At 35.9% G+C, this 18,404-nt stretch overlaps 1 protein-coding gene across 1 annotated transcript in view; it reads left to right on the top strand.

Annotated features, from left to right (window-relative positions):
• The first annotated feature begins 3,523 nt into the window (after positions 1-3,523).
• LOC138710603 (very long chain fatty acid elongase AAEL008004-like) overlaps positions 3,524-18,404 on the top strand; it is a 53,933-nt gene continuing 39,052 nt past the window's right edge. Inside the window, exons 1-2 of the mRNA XM_069841606.1 lie at positions 3,524-3,654; positions 10,984-11,174. Coding sequence (XP_069697707.1) covers positions 3,594-3,654; positions 10,984-11,174 — 252 coding nt within the window. The 5' untranslated portion in view covers positions 3,524-3,593. The remainder of the gene's footprint in view (positions 3,655-10,983; positions 11,175-18,404) is intronic.

Genomic DNA, 18,404 nt, shown 5'->3' with positions numbered 1-18,404 from the left:
AAAGCAAGGAGAAGGTGTGGAAAACAAGGGAAAAACGAAGGGAACAAGGAGGGTTTTGCATTTTTCTGCGATGATCGATTTCCAAGTTACTTCCATAAGCAATAAGGAGAGAGATCTAATTCCACGTTGAAAACCTAACCCGATAATCAGTTGAAATGGGATTCGAAATCACGCTCTTGATCAGCTTCAGATATCGAATCCAACTCGATACTATCTCAGCTAACAGGATGGCTGAAAGCCAGTATTAGGTAACTTCGATGTGAACTTACCATTAGAAGATGTTTTATGCAGGAGATCCTGTTTCGACTTCTGGCCAGGGCTAGGATTTTTCAGTAGTAACACTTCTGGCGGAAAAGATCGAATTTTGAGTTTCCTCGAGATTCTCCCATTTCCCCACGTTAGGCATCAACATCATTATTTTCGACTTCCATTCCATTACAATTCCATAGTACATATAGTTCCTATGCAGACCGGTTCCAAGTAGTCATCTTACGTTAGCTTAATGACGGTAGTGAGGAGTACCCGTCCCGAGAAAGCTAATCGGTAGAGGGTGGAGTGGGACTAGTCTTCGTAGGGAAGCGTGTACGGCATTCATCGGCAGAATTGTGCTCACGATGAGACCAGGCAATGCAACCAGCAATACACATGACATCGCATGGTTGTGGGTAGGATTGAGTGCCCGCTCAGACATCAGTGGCGTGCAGCCATCACAAACTTCATATTTACTGTACCGTGCCAGAGAATTCTAAGTTTGTCACAAGTAGCCAATCTCAAGATAGTGAATAAATTTTCATCTCTCAGCCGCGATCTTTGTTTTGATTTTGCAAGTTTCAATTTTGAGAATAAAAAATTTTCGCAATTGTAAGTGGAACCAAACATAGCCGCTATATTGGCGGCAAATGACCTAAGGGAAGTATATTTTACCGTAGACAGAATTTAAAAAAAAGTTTAAAGCACAAATGTTTTTGTACCGTGTTTGTAAATATGTATTACTCTGTAAATCAGCTACTACTTGCTGCATTTCTGGCTTAACCTTGTTTATGTCTATGGTCGAAGGATTCGCAAAAAGTAAGAAATCATTTGCAATATTTTTAAAATCACCGAATTTCCGTTGTTGAAATTTTGTTTTTAGATTTAGATGAGCATAATTATTTAAATTTGATTCAGAGATATTAGAAAGAGATTGTAAGCATGGGAAACGATGGAACTGTTTTTCCCTCATATTTGATTTCCAGATATCTATCATTGTAATGAATGATCCTACCATATCGTACATATCTACTACGTTTTGCTATTGGCCTTCATACTGCAATTGGGATTCAAAATGTTCATAAATACCTGTGATCTTCTGATGCTCTTTATGACATAGGCTACATTATAATGACGTTTAATATTGTGTTGATAAATGCTGTTTAAAACTTTCGAGCACAATAAACATATACTATTGTTTCCATAAGCACATGTCTCCTCCCATTCATCTTTAAATACAAATGTTCTATCTTTGGACAGAGCCATGCTTAACTATAAAAAAAAACTATATTTTACGCCACTGGTAGCTGCTTGTACAGGGACATCATTTTATTTTTACTTCAATTTTTATTGTACCTGAGTTTTTGAATGTATTTCACTCCCACTCCTTCTACTAACGAAGTTCAACCGTCCTCCACATAGATCCAAGACCGCATATACAGTCATAGTAGCCTTACAGTCATAGTAAACAGTACGTTCCAAAAATATGTTCGCGTTTTCCAGTGACGAAAGAGCTTTCAATATTGAATCATTTTCGCACAGGTACTATCGTCCATTTGCATACGTCGTATCCCGGTTTCCCCCACCAGCTTTTATTCGCCAGCTAGTGGCTGGGCTGACTTAGCTCTTTTCTGAGAACATTAATTTCTGTTAGGAATTGGACGTCTACGTAATATTATACAACTGTTTAAAATAACTTAAATAAAAGGGCTTCGTTAAGTAATTAACTGTCACGTGATTTCCCTCCTTTCTACGACTCTACGAAATAACCACTTGGACGGACAGTAGATAGTATTTCTGAGTAATTTTACCTTTTCTGATAAGGCAGAAGTGAAGATTGAATTTACAGTACGTAAGATACTCTTTTATAGAGTAGGTACAGAATTATTTCAACATGAGTTACTAGTAAGAAGAACGAAACTGGTAATTGGAATTAAGTACAATAGTCTATAGTGTGATAATATGCACATTAGAACTGAAACCTGTATCGAAATGAACGGCCACCATTTAAAATAAATGTGTTTAAATATCCATATTATGATTATTTTTCAATTTAACTTCATTCTCTATATTGTACACTAATGACCTGGTTGGGGAGTTGGTATAGCGCTGGCCTTCTATGCCCAAGGTTGCAGGTTCGATCCCGGGCCAGGTCGATGGCATTTAAGTGTGCTTAAATGCGACAGGCTCACGTTAGTAGATTTACTGGCATGTAAAAGAACTCCTGCGGGACAAAATTCCGGCACATCCGGCGACGTTGATATAAGCTCTGCAGTTGCGAGCGTCGTTAAATAAAACATAACATTTGTACGCTAATGTGCTGTAGATAGTACAATATATACTGCATAATGAATACGTCCACATGGACAGCTCAGTTCGTGAGTAAAAGCACTCATTGTTAATACTGTACTGTATTTTTATTAAACACAAACCTAATGAAAATGATTAAATTAAAAAGCGCAATATTTCCTAGTTTACGTAAATGGATGAACTGCCTTTCTTCCCTCATATACCTAGTGAAGTGATTTGTTTGTATATTACGCCAGTATCATCGAACTCCAGTCGCGGAAGGGGGAAGCAAACGGCGTTGATCCAGAGGTATAGGCAAGTTAATATTAAAAATGTTAGTAAAAATAAAATGATGTCCCTGTACAGTGTACCTGCAAAGGGTTGGTTGAGAGGGGAGATGTGTATTCCTTCCCTGTCCCTGCAACGTCACTTAGTAACAGGCATCGCGATGACATTTCTGCCGACGGTTGGTGTACGGACTTGTCCATATGACCATTCGCCACCCGCGAACAGATTTTGTTAGGTAGAGTTTGGAGTGGGACCAATCTGCACAGGAACTCTCTGTACCCCTGATAGCTAGCTGATGACGCATGGAGAAGGTTGGTCGAGACTTGGATACTTAGTGAAACTTAGTGTAGTCAGGTGGTGTGGGGGGTCGACATAAAAGTCCTCTCAGATGGACATTGGATTCATTCTTCTCCTTCAGGATGATGATGAACCATTAGGAGGAATGCATTAAATATTCAAAAATAAAAGTTAGTTTGATTAAATATCATTGTCAGCTTGAAAATTGTAGGCCTAATAGGGCCTACTTCTTGCAAAATGACTATCGTATTAGATAAAACATTTCATTGATTCCTTCCCACATAAAATGCACAATGTATTCTTATCGACATTAGAGTAATAAATGCTTGCCCCGCATTGTATGCAAATGCAATTTCATAGGTGGATACTGACAAACAGCTCCTCGAACATGATTACGCTATTCAGCTTTCATTGCGCCTTCCGACGCTGCCGTAACAGGTATTTCTCAACGGCTATTACCATTTTTAAAAATGGTAACTTTATTGAAATCGGCGTACAACACCTTCCATCACGTAATGTACGACCTTCCAGGTATGTTGTATACATATAAGTTCCATGCTGTGCTTCCGCAAATTTTTCAGTTTTACACTGTTTTAAGGGCGGGACGAAACAATTGTGTAATTATAATTCTGAACTCACTATGTTTTCAAATACAAATTAATGACGTACCATTTGTTATAGCGTTATTGAATATTCACCAAGCAACAGGCAACTCTTTCAACATTAAAAAAAATCCTTACTCAAAGTATATTTTTACTAGATAGTTCCAAATGGAGTAGGTACCCAAAAATCTAACATGCACTTTTATTCCACAGCTATGGAGTAACAGTTAACACGTCTGACTGTGAAACGAGGGAGCCTGTGTTCGAATTATAGTTGGGACTAGTTACTTACTTGTGTTTTTTTCGACATTTTCCCTAAATTCAACAATAATTGCTTGGTAACTTTCGAAGTTGGATCTCTAACTCATATCGCTATCATTAGGCCTAATTCATATATTATCATCTATACCATAGACCGGGTTAAGTTCACACAAGAGCGCGACCATTTGACAACAAGTATCATTCACAGAACAGGAGAGGTAGGCACAATTTAGGCTGCAGTGGAAGCCTTCGGGTTTCTCCTCGTGAAAGGGAGAGGAAAAACACATACACTTTTAATCAGCTACGTACAATAATTTATGTTACTTTAATTCTTTTAATTTTAAAATTTGCTTGTACAAATATTTGCATTTATTTCAAATAGCTGTTTAATCTATATATCCACGAAAAAGGTTAGAACTCTATCTGTAAGGGTTTATGAGAAAATTGTACCTAACTTCTGATTAGTGTAATATGTTCGATATATGCAATCGAGGGAAAAGGAACTGACTACCGTACCCCATTATCTTCTGGCTTAGTTGCCTCATGAGTAATGCCTTATTGGTGACTCTTATGAGGCCTTCGGACAGTTGAACAACTGAATGAAAACTGAGGTTCTTTGGATGGGTACTTCTTTTGGGACCATCCTGTAAAATATTTGATTGAGTAAGGAGATAATTTTATCTTAAAACAGCATGGGAAGGATTCCTGGTGCTAGTTAAAAGTTCCATAGAAGTATCATAAATGAAAGTTCATTAATCGGTATTTAAAATACAGTGATTTTAGACCTGCAATTATAATAGGCCTATGGTTATGTCCCAGTACCCTTGATCTGAGAAAAATAGTTCCGATGGGACTTAAAGACTGTAATCTCTAAAGATTGATCTGCTTCTGCAGCAATTTCAAAGGAACGGACATGAAAGTAAACATTGCTATGATAGATAAATTTGCTAGAGGAAATACTTAACGTTCATTGAAAAATCCATACTGATGAGCGGTTTCACCAACCTTCGTTATCATTATAACGTCTCGTTAAATAATTTAATGACACGTTAGTCAATTTTTGTGTTTCACCAAACATCGTTATTGCTAACACATCTTTAAACTCATCGTTAATTTACCAGCACCTAATTTGTCGCATTAAAGCAGTAACGATGGGTTAAGAAATCAACAACATGGCGGACGTATTCGATGTTGAAATTCTGCAACATAATGGCGAACTTTTATGTGTTGTAATAACACTTGGAATAATCATTTTGAAGATTTAAGTGATAAAGAATTTCATGAAACCTACACATTAAAGAAATAAGTAATAAGAATGATTCTAGAAGAAACTGAATATAGGTTAGAATACGATAGGTAGGAATCACCCACTTAAGGAAAGAGGATGGTATTTTTTGGTGAAAAATGAGTAAATTAAAAAAAAAATCCTTCAAAATACTCTGTGATATGTGTGGAATGCATAGCATAACATTTTGTGGGTATTTGTGCCCCTATCGGATGTTGAGTCGCTATTTTTAAACTTCCTGCGTTATGGATTTTTAAATCACTCGCCCACTTTTATTTAAAAAAAAATCTTTAAAATACCCTTTGATATGTGTGAAATGCATTGCATAACATTTTGTGCGTATTTGTGCCCTTATCGGATGTTGAGACGTCATTTTTAAACTTCCTGCGCTATGGATTTTTAAATCACACGCCCGGTTTTATCGGTTTTCAGTAACTTCATTTTTTTGCTACATTGCCAGACAAAAATGGATATAATTTCTGAACTATTAAAGATACATGCATGAAATTTAGAACACACATTCTTTAGACTATTTGAAAACTTTTCCCTGTAACAGAATTTTGTTAATTGATTTCATTTTAAAAATACGTCCGTTTGTTTGCAAGAAAGGAAATCAGAAAATTGTTATTAAATTTTAACTGTTTATTTTACAAACGTAGGGACTAATATCAAAATTCTGTTACAGACAGTTTGTAGAACATGCTTTTGCAAATACATTACAAAAACTGTTTGAATTTATCTTTGAAAACGGTTTAGATATATCGTTTTCAGTACAATCCTGCATTGGGTATATATTTTTTTAATTTGGGTCCCAAAATATTTTTTTCAAAATATTTTTATTTCGTTGAGTTGCCACAGCTATGAGGTCTCTGCATACAAAAAATTAATATTTTACACCAAATAGGAAAAAAGTTTTAAAAAATTCCATCCTCTCCCCTTAATGCCTCTTCAACAGACTCTTCTCGTTTTAAGATAATGTTACGGTCAGAAGACGATAGCACAACATTCCAAAGGTGTAAGAGGAGGATACCTTTTTAAATGGAAAGGGTGCAAAGAGGTTTTACTTTTAGGATGCAATGGATACCCCTTAAAATCCAATTTCATGACACCTCTTCTGAATTCTACCACAAAAGCAGGGCAAAATTGTTGCAGGGTACATAAATCTACATGAAAAACAGTGTAAAAGTAGTATGCAATTTATGGAAGAGGCGATTTCCCATCCTAAATTTAGGCCTAATACTAACAGTAGGCCTATTGTGGCACAGTTCTGAAGCTGTTTACCTTATCTTCCGCAAAATTTCCTTATATTTCCTTTAGAAGTTACAAATTAACTGCTCTACATTCCTATTTACATTTGGAAGCATCTGGCTTTTTTGTTTTTAAATTACGGTATGACAACATACTGTATTTAGGAAAAATATAAATAATAAGAACTTTTAGATTTCTTAACATTACAGCCTCTTACACGTTTGCCTATGATTGTTTCCTCATGCCAAACAAAGTCAGCCGTGATCATATGCAACCAATGAAATTCGCGATTTCGAAGCCGTGGTCGTATGAGAAATAAAAACCTGCAAGATATAAGTACAAAATCCCCAGGTTAGTAAACGCACGTTAATTTTAAAGAAACGAGGCATGGTGAAACAGTCAACTTTTAAAGATCTCGTTAAAATTAAATGATCCGTTTATTGACAAGTCGTTTGTGCTTATTTAAAGGAGCTTGGTGAAACCGGCCATAACAGATGGCGTTTTCTGTTGGGTTTTCCCGCATCCCCACATGGGCATCTACGTCATACCATCCTATTTCTATTCGTTATCATTCCACATCTTTCCCCGATAACTGGCTGAGGACGCACGGGACGATAACTGACCGGTAATATGTTATTTTTAATTAAAATTTGCGTTAATTAAATTGTTGTAACATTTATGATTATTAACTGTTATTGTTTAGAAACTACTAAAAATAATGTCGAGAATTCTACGCCAATGCAAGATCTAGTCACTCCTGATACCGAAAAAAAAATTGGTTTTCGGCTACACTGTTTATACAGGGTTTTCAGAAGTAAAACATAATTTCAATTTAAATGATCAGATTTTGGACAAAAAACCTAGACACTTCAAACCTTATATTTAGAAATTGATATTTTTCTGGAAACAAAATATTTTGCGACCATTGTTCTGTGAGTTATGACATCATAATAAAAATAATTTTTATGAAAATTACTAGTACATTCTATTTTAATTGAATCTGATGCCTTAAATTAATAAAGGAACACACTTCAAATATTAATAAAGATATAGACAGTAACGCATAAAATTTTGAACATAATCTGAATGATCTTTTATGAGTTTGTAGCGTGTACCGATATGTCGAAACATAATTTCCGAATTTTGTACTCGAATTTAAATTTATATGAAGCATAAAATAGCATCATCAGAGGTTTAACTCTCACAACGCGTAACACTGGAGGTCCATATAATGAACGGTAAAAGTTTTACTTATCTATCGTTCCGATCTGTTTGTCAACTGTTATGGTTATCTAGCGCCTGAGCGAGGTGAAGGTGATAATACCAGCAAAATGAGTCCAGTTACCCAACATTTGCTCTTAATGGATTTAGGGAAAACCACAGAAAATATCTAAACCAGATAACTTGTCCCAACTGGAATTTGAACCTGTGCCCGCTCGTTTCACGGTCAGTTATAATAACCGTTACAGCACCGCGGTGGACTTGCCCTATCGTCAATATATGTAACTCTGAATATTAAATTTTTAATATGGCACAATTTTTACTATAAAAAGAACTGAATTAACCCTTGTAGTACCAACGGTGGGATACTTTGTGCCCCTCTTCTCCAAAATGTATATTTTAAATACGTAATTGATATAATTAAAAATATGAAAATATTATTTATTGTCAGATATGAATACTTCTATCTTATTGTGTCATTGTTTAATCGTTTTCACTGATAGTTTTACTAAAATAAGAAAATATCTCTAAGTGGACAAAAAATATCACCCTTTGTTGAAGTAATTGTTCGAAAATATACAATGATATTTCATTTTTCTCTTTTATTATAGTAAGCCTACATACTATTTACTGATTACAAATTTCAGAAAATTGTTCAAAATTAAACATTTTTGTAGTAAAACTGTGATCTGTTTCAATATGTGAGGGCGAGTATGAAGAAAGTGATGAGTAACATTTTCCAGTCTGTTGTATTGAAGTATTTTTTTTCTAAAATTTACAATGACATTTCAATTTTTCTCTTTTATTATAGTACAAACTATTTACTCATTACAAATTTTAGAAAATTGTTCAAAATTAAACATTTTTGTAGTAGAATTGTGGTCTGTTCAATATGTGAGGATGGGTTTGAAGAAAGTGATGCGTAACATTTTCCAGACTGTTATATTGAATTAATTGTTCGAAAATTTACAATGACATTTCAATTTTTTTCTTTTACTGTAGTACATGCTATTTTCTGGTAACAAATGTAAAAAAATCGTTCAAAATTAATCATTTTTATAGTGGTCACAAAATGTCTCCCACCATTGGTACTGCATGTTATTTAAAATAACTTGCTATTGCTAGGGTTAATACCTGGTGTCCTTGACAGGAAGGCTTGTACTCTACGCCAAATATGGCATAGACGATTTAACCGTTTGCTTTTGTAGGATCATTGAAAAAGACTACGATTTCCTTTTTTTTTTTTTTTTCTCCAGTGTACATTTTCTACTACATGACCAAAGATTCTTCGAAGTATTTTATTTTCAGACGCATATAGTGCATGCAACAATCGTTTACAGTGTACAAGTATTTGAACTATGATATAAAATTGATTGGACAATGGTTTTATAATATCTTAACTTAGCAGTTCTAGGCAACAAATCGGATTTAATAATTTTATTGAAGGCAAAAAAAAAAAAAACATTGATATTGGATATTATTTGGAGTATTTAAGTCTGTATTTCACTTTGATGTGTGACCTTGAATCCAGACAAGTAAATTGTTCAAAATCATAATTATCAATTTCATTCTAAACGTAATCATAACATGAACAACTTCGTGCAATCATTATAAATTTAATTTTTTTCTTCAGGATTATCTTTGAAACCGGTTGACTCAATTTCACATTTCAAGACTCTAAACAGATTTACAATTTCTTCTTTTGTACTGACAGCGAAACCACGTGATCAGCGTATGCCATAACATTGAATACTTTGAGTGTCGAGTATAATCCCGCTTCTGCAGACACATTTTTTTTTGGGGTACTGCTGCTCCGAACGCTAAGGGTGCTATTCATAGACATTTCGCTAGCCCGCGCTACGAGTGTGCTAAACTAGTCCCGGCTATCGACTGGTTACTTGTACAGGATTCATATCATATCATATCGCTAATACGAAAAACGTTAGTTCGCTGATCATCCACTGGAAGCCCGCGCTAACAATGTCTGTGAATACGGCCCTAGTAAATTAGAATACTTTAAAGGTTTGTCTTTTTTTAACAATACTAAAGACAAATAATTGACACTTTACAACATAAAGCAGTTTGTGAATCATTTAATGTATATAGTAAGCAATAATTGAGGAGTTGAAAATAATTTTTCACAAACGTAAGTTGTAGCGAACATGGCTCCAACAGCGCAAGCGAAAGAACGAAGCTTCGGATATTTATTTTTTGGCAAAGATTTGAAAGTTCAACATTTGTCAAGTCCTTACATCTAGCTTTCATTTGACATCACATAGCAAATCAGTGAGTTCAAATTGAAGAGCTAGCCGCATTATTCGTATACCTGCTGAAAAAGGATAGACGTACAGAGATGATGATGATGATGATGATGATGATGATAACAACAATAACAATAACACTTAACCTTTTAATGTTTCATCAGTAACATGTAGTATAATGCCGTTTTATGTTATATAACCGTTTTCCTAGTAATATTTGTGAACAAATCATTCTCATCATATTGATAGCAAAAACATGCGTCCTTCCATCCTACTTGGAACTTTCGTACATGATTTCGAGAGAGACATATGCCACTCGCAGGTCAGAGACAAATACAAATGAAACGGAGTTTGACTCCAGTGAGTGGGAGGGTGGGATTGGCGCACGCTATCACTGCGAGCCACAAGTATCAGCATTATATTTCACTATGTTAACATGATGTATTACGTTTTTGTTTTACATAATTTTTCATTTCATATATTGTTGCAGTGAATAACAAACCACATTTTCAAATTTTCAAAGAAAAATGATTGCCTGTTGCTAGAAAACGCAGCCTTGTATCTAGAGAAACTTACTTTCACTTCTGCAGAAACAATGAGATAATATTTGAAATATTTTACACAAGCATTATTTATCTCAAAATCTGTATCATTATTACAAATTTCCTCATTTGAAATTGTCACAAATTTCGTCCTCGGCATCTTGCTATTATTCTTCTTTACAGGACGTTGAATGTTGCCTGTTACGAATAGCAGTATTCGGTCGTAATGTAACCGATCAACTAAAGTTCACTGCTGAACGAAACACACTGAAATCCCCCACCCCAACGCAATTACGTACTGGTACCTAAAGTCAGAGGCGCATGAAGCGCAATGTAACGCCATGCAATTTTTAGCCCTAATGATTAGCAATGTAATTAAACAAACGAAACTGCTAAGAAATGAGTGGAAAGTAACACATTTTTTTTTTCTGATTCTATAGATCGGAGGTCAGATGGTTGGTTCTTATCGGGATATGTATTCAGTCCCGTGTGTGTATCACTGCTGTATCTGGTCTTCGTAAAGAAGGTGGGCCCCTGGTTCATGAAAGACAGGCCTGCCTACAACCTTAATAAGATCATATCCATCTACAATCTCATACAAGTTGGAATATGCGCCGAGCTGTGCATAAAGGTAAGTGAGAGTTCTGTCAAGGTCCTACGACACGCTCCTAACAGGAAGCGCACTGAAAAGTCAGATGTCATGCATCTCTGTATAAATTACGCTACTAGCAGAGTCATGATGCTTCAGGTCAACCTGGCAACCTTCGATGACATGCAAATACGAAATATAAATTAGTAGACCTAAATCAAATCATTGCTGCTCGAATGGAGTGTAACAGTCCTCAATTCTGGTGCAGCGAGTGCTTTAAAACCGGTAATTCGACAGGCGTGTGGTCGGATGACAAATTATTTATTTATTTATTCTGGTAGAGTTAAGGCTATGAGGTCTTCTCTTTCATATTACCAGAAGTGAAATACATAATGAAACAATGACAAAAATAGTACCTAATATTAATAGTCATACTTAAATATAAAAATCAGTTTCATGCACATTAACAAGATTACGTATAAAGAAATATTGACTAAACATGATACATAATTAAGTGACTTACAATTCATATCTTAATTATACCTTATGATAGGCCTGAATGACAATTTATACAAACACATAGAATAACCTACAAAAATCTGCTAACGCTCACAAATCAAATCCATGTAAAAGTATGTAATTCTTAATGTTTAATTTAAATTGATTAACTGTTCGGCAATACCTGACATGACAAGGTAAGGAGACCCATAGGCGACAAAATGACACGGTGAAAGAGGATGAATAGAAAGAGGTACGGTGACGAGGAATGGATAATAAGGCCTGATGTTGATTCCGTAACGATGGAAGATATTCAAAGCGAGTTCTCAGATATTTTGGAGTATAAATTAGTAATATTCTAAATAGAACAGATAAAGAATGTGCTGTTCAACGCTCCTTTAGACGGACTCATGAAAGAACTTCAAAAGCTGGCGTTATGTGGTCAAATTTACAAGTACATTGCAGATGAGGCGAACACACACATTATGAACAAGTTGTAATCTTTCAATTAAATGGACAGTTATATTTGTCAAGAAAGAATAGCAATAATCAAAATGGGGCATCACTAGCGATTGAACAGTGTTTCTTTTTATGGAAAGGGCAGACAATTTCGCAAATGATTTAGAGAGTGGAGCAATGAAAATATTTTCTTACAGATTTGAGTTACTTGACTATTCCAGTTTAGATCTCTGTCAATTAATAATTCAAGTTTATTTTACAGTGTCGTTATACTTAATTGACAGTCTTGGTATGGTTTTGTCGTTAATTCTATTCAGCAAGCGATTTTCCTGGGTTTCACCTCATTCCAAACTTTTGAGCCTATAGGTAGATAGAGTTTAGGTCTTCAGTCATTGTGGTCACTGCGTCAGTTAGTTCATCAGGACGAAAGTGTATGTAGATCTGTAAATCGTCAGCAAACAAGTGGTATCTGCAGTGCTGTATGGTGTTTGTCACGTCGTTAATATAATATATCATAAATAGTAGAGGACTTAGCACAGACCCTTGAGGAACCTCAGACTTCGTGGTGCGACATTCAGAAGAGAAATGACCAACTAATGTACACTGCTGGCGATCAAGGAGGTAGAATTAAAACCAAACGATAGCATTATCTGATAAATTCAAGTTTTTCAATTTGCACAAAACGAGGTCTATATCAACAGTATCAAAGGCCTTGGTGAAGTAAAGTAAAGTAAAGTCAATAAAGTCAGTTTACGGTTATCCGTAGCTCAAAGTATATCTTCATTGACTCTTAGTGACGCAGTTGTGGTGCTGTGGCCAGTCCTAAATCCTGAATGGTAATCGTCGAATAAGTCGTTATGGTTTAAGTATGCTGTCAGTTGCTTGTGTACAATACGTTCCAGTACTTTTGATAATGCAGTTAGGATGCTAATAGGTCTATAGTCGTCCGGAGAAGATGGAGTTTTATTTTAGGGAGAGGACGGATAAAGGCTTTTTTTTTTTTTCCAGAAGCTTGGAAAATTAGCAGTAATAAGTGAAGCGTTAAATATGTGTGTCAGTGTAGGTAGTATTATGTCAGATATCATACAGAGTAATTAACTATTTATTTTATCTATTCCCTCAGCTTGAGTAGTTATAGATTTCAGTGTTCTTCCACGTCTACGTGACATATGAGAACTGAAACTTCTCATGAGTCGATAGTAGAGTATTTCGTAGCTTGTTAATAGTCACTCTTTTTTCCGTCTCATCCAAATTAAGTGTTTATACAGATGCAAAGTAGGCATTAAGGATTTCTACAGGGATCGTATTGTTCTCAGCTTCACATATAGTGTCTGTTAGTCCTAGGTTCCGTATACTTTTCCATAGCCACTAGGAATTAGTGCCCGGTGAGGAAAAGGTTCTGAAAGTGTTTTAGTTTTGCATTCCGATGGTCTGAGTAATTTATTACGTAATTGTTTATATTGTTGTAGAGAATGTCGCTTTTGTCACGTCTATATGCTCGGTAAGCCGCATCGCTCCTCGCCATCAGCTCACGTATGTCATCCGTCATCCAAAGCGCAGGAGGTTTTTTCTTGCGTGGTGCGTGCTTGTCATACAATCTAAGAATGTATTCGTTAAATTGGACAATTTTTTCGTCAACAGAGTACTATGTCCAAATATTATGCCAGGGGATGTGTAGTGCATCAGTATACAATATCATCTGGTCAATTCGTCACGATATGATATAAATTTTGGTTTAGGCTTAGGACATTTAATGACATAAGCTAGGTACAGGATATCATGGGATGATATACCCAAAGCCGGTCTTTGTCCGTGAGCTAAAACTCTTTCTGGATTGTTGGCAGCAATAATGTCAATCAGTGTTTCAGAATGCTTGGTATGATGGGTAGGTTGAAGGGAAAGTCTTGCATATCAATCGCTTCGAACATAGTATCTAGTTGTTTTATATAGGCCTATACTGAGTCTAAAGTTAATAAATTCGTATTGAAGTCGCCCATGACAACAACGTGTTCATAATGCACAAGTACATTGACTAGTGAATTTTCTAATTGATTAACATCATTTATAATATGGAGGTTGATATATCACACACAATAAACATTTTTGGAAACTCGTAGTGACTTCAATAAATAATTCTTTCGGTTTGGCGTTGTAATCTCCAGGGGATGCATATGCAGGGACATCATTTTATTTTTACCAACATTTCTAATATTAATCTCGCTATACCTTTGGATTAACGGTTGAGAACCAGTAACACCGTTTGCTATCCCCTTCCATGACTGAAGTTCGATGATACTGGCGTAAAATACAAACAAATCATTTTACTAGGTAAACGTAAAGGTAAACTAGGAAATATCGCGATTTTGAGTTCGATAATTTTTATTAGGTTCTTGTTTAATCAAAATACAGTATTCTATTAACAATAAGTGTTTTTACTCACGAATTGAGCTATCCATGCGAACATAACTATTCATTATGCAGTGTATATTATACTGTCTATAGCACATTAGCGTACAATAGACTATAGAGGATGAAGTTACTTTGAAAAATAATCTTGATATGGATATTTAAACACATTTTTGAAAATGGTGGCCGTTCATTTCGATATAGACTTCAGTTCTTTTGTGCATATTATAGCACTATAGACTATTGTACCTAATTCCAATTACCAGTTTCTTCCTTCATACTAGTAACTGATGTTGAAATAATTCTGTACCTACTCTATAAAAGAGTGCCTTACGTACTGTAACTTCAATCTTCACTTCTGCTCGATTCGAAAAGATAAAATTACTCCCACATGCTATCTACTGTCCGTCCAAGGTTTTGTCGCAGGGTCGTAGAAAGGGGGAAATCACTTGACAGTTAATTACTTAACCAGTACCTTTTATTTAAGTTATTTTAAATAGTTATACAATATTACGTAGACGTCCAATTCCCAACAGAAATTAATGTTTTCAGAAAAGAGTTAAGACAGTCCAGCCACTAGCCTTTACAGAGGGGCGAGCAGAAGCGAGTGGGGGAAACCGGGATGCGACGTAGGCAAACGGACGACAGTACCTGTGCGAAAATATGATTCAATATTTAAAGCTCTTTCGTCACTGGGAAATGCGAACATATTTCTGGAACCTACTATACTCACCAACTCAGTTCTCTTTATTATGACTGTAAGGCGACTTCGATGCATACGCGGCCTTGGTTCTGTGTGGAGGACGGTTGGAAGTTTACTACTAGAGGGGTTGGGAGTAAAGTACATTCAAAAACTCAGGTACAATAAAAATTGAAGTACGTAAAAGTAAAATGATGTCCCTGTATAACTTTAATTATGTGTTTGTGAGGACAGTACAGAACGTTCAGCCACGTCTGAAGAAATGTATAGTAAGTGCTGATGCTTACGTTGAATTTTATTTAATCCTAATGACTAGACTTCGTGGAATTGTCACGAGAATCGCAAGGTTTACTGCGCACGCGGTAGACTGTATGAGAAAGGGGGCGTGCAAAGGATAGATTATGCCTCTAATGTAAACACTGAGCAGTATACTGCGGTTACAATAAAATCTGTATCCTGCATTCAAGAAATATAATGAATGATCATTGAAGTAGGAAATGTCTAAACATGTAAATACAAAATTATTTTACAGTGAGATATATTAACTATTAAAATTTAATGTAAGATGCTCACATCATCCTTGAATATGTGCATTGCGGTGAAGAGTTATGTACATTTTGAGCGACTGCAAAGTAACCTCCTTCGATGGTCACTTAAACAGTTTTTATTTTGGGAAAATGTACGTTCAACATCACACGATGTAATACGTACATATTTGAAGAACGGAAAGTCACTACTTTTTAGTACACCAACTTCAGATGTCTGGTCGTGACCTGATAGTACATCATTTATAATACGAAGTTATGAATAGCCAGAATTTTTAGCAATAATGTTTCTCAACTTACATTTCACTTTTTCTGAGATTAGTGAATTGTTATTTTGGATAACGGTTTGTGATACTTTATCCACTATATTAAGGACTTCTGAGAGTTGTAGTTTAGACGATTCTAACAGAATGATGCTTTTGGATACGATTTTAAAATTGGAATCAATGAACAGAATATCTTCCAATAGCTGTTCAGAAGACAATGATTTTACAACTGCAACAGCGGAACTGTCTGTCCTATCCAATGCATCAATGACCTCCATTACTTTGACGTAATGTTATTAGGCCTATTACCAGCATCCAACCACGTTCCCCAACGGGTCAAGACTGGCTGCGGGGGTAAGGGTATTCCAGGGGCAATTATTTGGAACAGCAATACTCTCATTGTAGTACGTGTGATTGAATTCTTGTCTGCACTGAACAAATGTTAAGCTTTGACTATTCCAACCACAGTAATGCAAAAACAAGCGCTTACATAGGTATACATTAGCTATAGCTGCTCTATCTATTTGGACCTGTCACAACTCTTAACATGAACTGCTTACACTACGAGGCCGGGCGGTTGTTCACCTCTTCTATACTACATACATCGGCAACCTGATTGCATGCTGCGTGTGGCAATTCAACGAAGTCTACTAATGACTGTACTGTTCGTCTGCACGGTTTTGTCACAGGGTCGTCGAAAAGGGGAAATCACGTGACAGTTATTTAACGGAACCCTTTCTTTAAATTATGTTAAACACTTGTACAATATTACGTTGACTTCCAGTTCGAAACAACAAATATGTTCAGAAAAAACCTAACAGCTCACCCACTAGTCTTTGCAGAGGGGCCAACAGAAACGGAGGGAAGGGGGCGGACACTGAGATGTGACATAACCAATCGCTCCTACTGTTTCATTCTTATTTGATCCTCTCATGTAATGTTATTTATGTGTAAAAAACTGATTAAAAAGTTACATGTAAATATGGGTCGCCCTGTAGGCCTATATAAGCCCTATAAAAGAGCTGAGACTAACGAAGAATAGAAGGAGGTTGTATTAATTTACCCATGTTCTTATTCTTTAATCAGTAGCGCGAAACAGTCCATGAAGGGGCCAAGGCAGACCAGCCGCCTGCTGGTTTCATGTTTTTTGAAATGTATAAAATATATTGTAGCTCCCAAATTCACGCTAATGCTGGATGGTTAACGGTCCCATACACTCCGCGAAATTTCATGAGAAAATTCCTCCCACGAGGACTCAAACCAGAGCACATTTAGTAACGCGAGTCCAGGCATGATGCCTTAAACCAGCGTTTTGCGTTTTTCAAACCTTTTCAATATGTGGCACATTAAAGTTGTAAATTATAATTTAAAGCAGGATTTTCTAAGCAAAGGGGAATTTTTTCATAAAAACAAATGAAGTACACCTTTTTTAAAATTGGTCATGTGGCGGAAAAGGTCGCAGTTGATGATTCTGTAGGGGTTCTCCCGTTTCCACACATTAGGCACCCACATTATTAAGTCAACATATTTCCATTTCGTCATCATTCCACAGTATTCCCCGAACGCCGGCTGGCGACGCGTGGAGGGGGCTGACCTAAGGAGGAGCAGAGTTGCCTGCTAGTATACAGGGAACCTTAGCATTGTCAGCCGGTGTGGGTTTGGGAATGCGCGTATCTTGAGTGCTATCGCAATAGATCTAATAAGGTCGCTGTGCTAAGTCGTAGTGCCCTTTCCCTTAAATTCAAATTCAAATCAATAAATTCAAGATTGGAACAATATTTTAATTTTACTGAACTGGCAATCCTGGCTGCACGTCAATCAATTTCTTCTCTGCCGATCGCACACCTACACAGTGTCTTTGTCTTTCATTAGTCTTTCGAGATCACTGCCTTTCGGGGGAGTGGTAGAATTTTGTATATTTACCATTAAATTGTATAATATATTTTTATTATTATAGTATTTCGCTCTCTCACAATAATGGCTTCGGAAGGCACAGATAAAGTATCAAAACTGCCACAGGGTACAAGAACGTTTGGACGGAATGTACTGGGTGATAGCTTAAGAAATTATTAGTAAGAGCCCTAACGTGTGAATTATTAGGAGTGATACAGGTTGTGTTTGTATTATTTTATGAAATACTGTAAAATGAAGAAATACTGATCACTTTTAGATTTTTGAAAGTAAATATTGCGAAATTATATTCAACATACAAATTAAGACATTATGTGTAATTTATAATAATTACTCGACATTACAATGCTGTAATCAAATAATAATGACAACCGTTTTTGCAAAACTTGCTAACTGAAAAAACTAAATTTTACAGGAGAGACAAAACACTGTAGTAAGCAAATTTTGCTGCTAACTCTCACGAAAAAACGATCACACTTTGACACAC

The sequence above is a fragment of the Periplaneta americana genome, chromosome 12 (genome assembly GCF_040183065.1).
Source record: "Periplaneta americana isolate PAMFEO1 chromosome 12, P.americana_PAMFEO1_priV1, whole genome shotgun sequence".
Classification (NCBI taxonomy): Eukaryota; Metazoa; Arthropoda; class Insecta; order Blattodea; family Blattidae; genus Periplaneta; species Periplaneta americana.
Note: the sequence above shows the minus strand (reverse complement) of the source record. Positions and strands in the feature narration are given on the sequence as shown.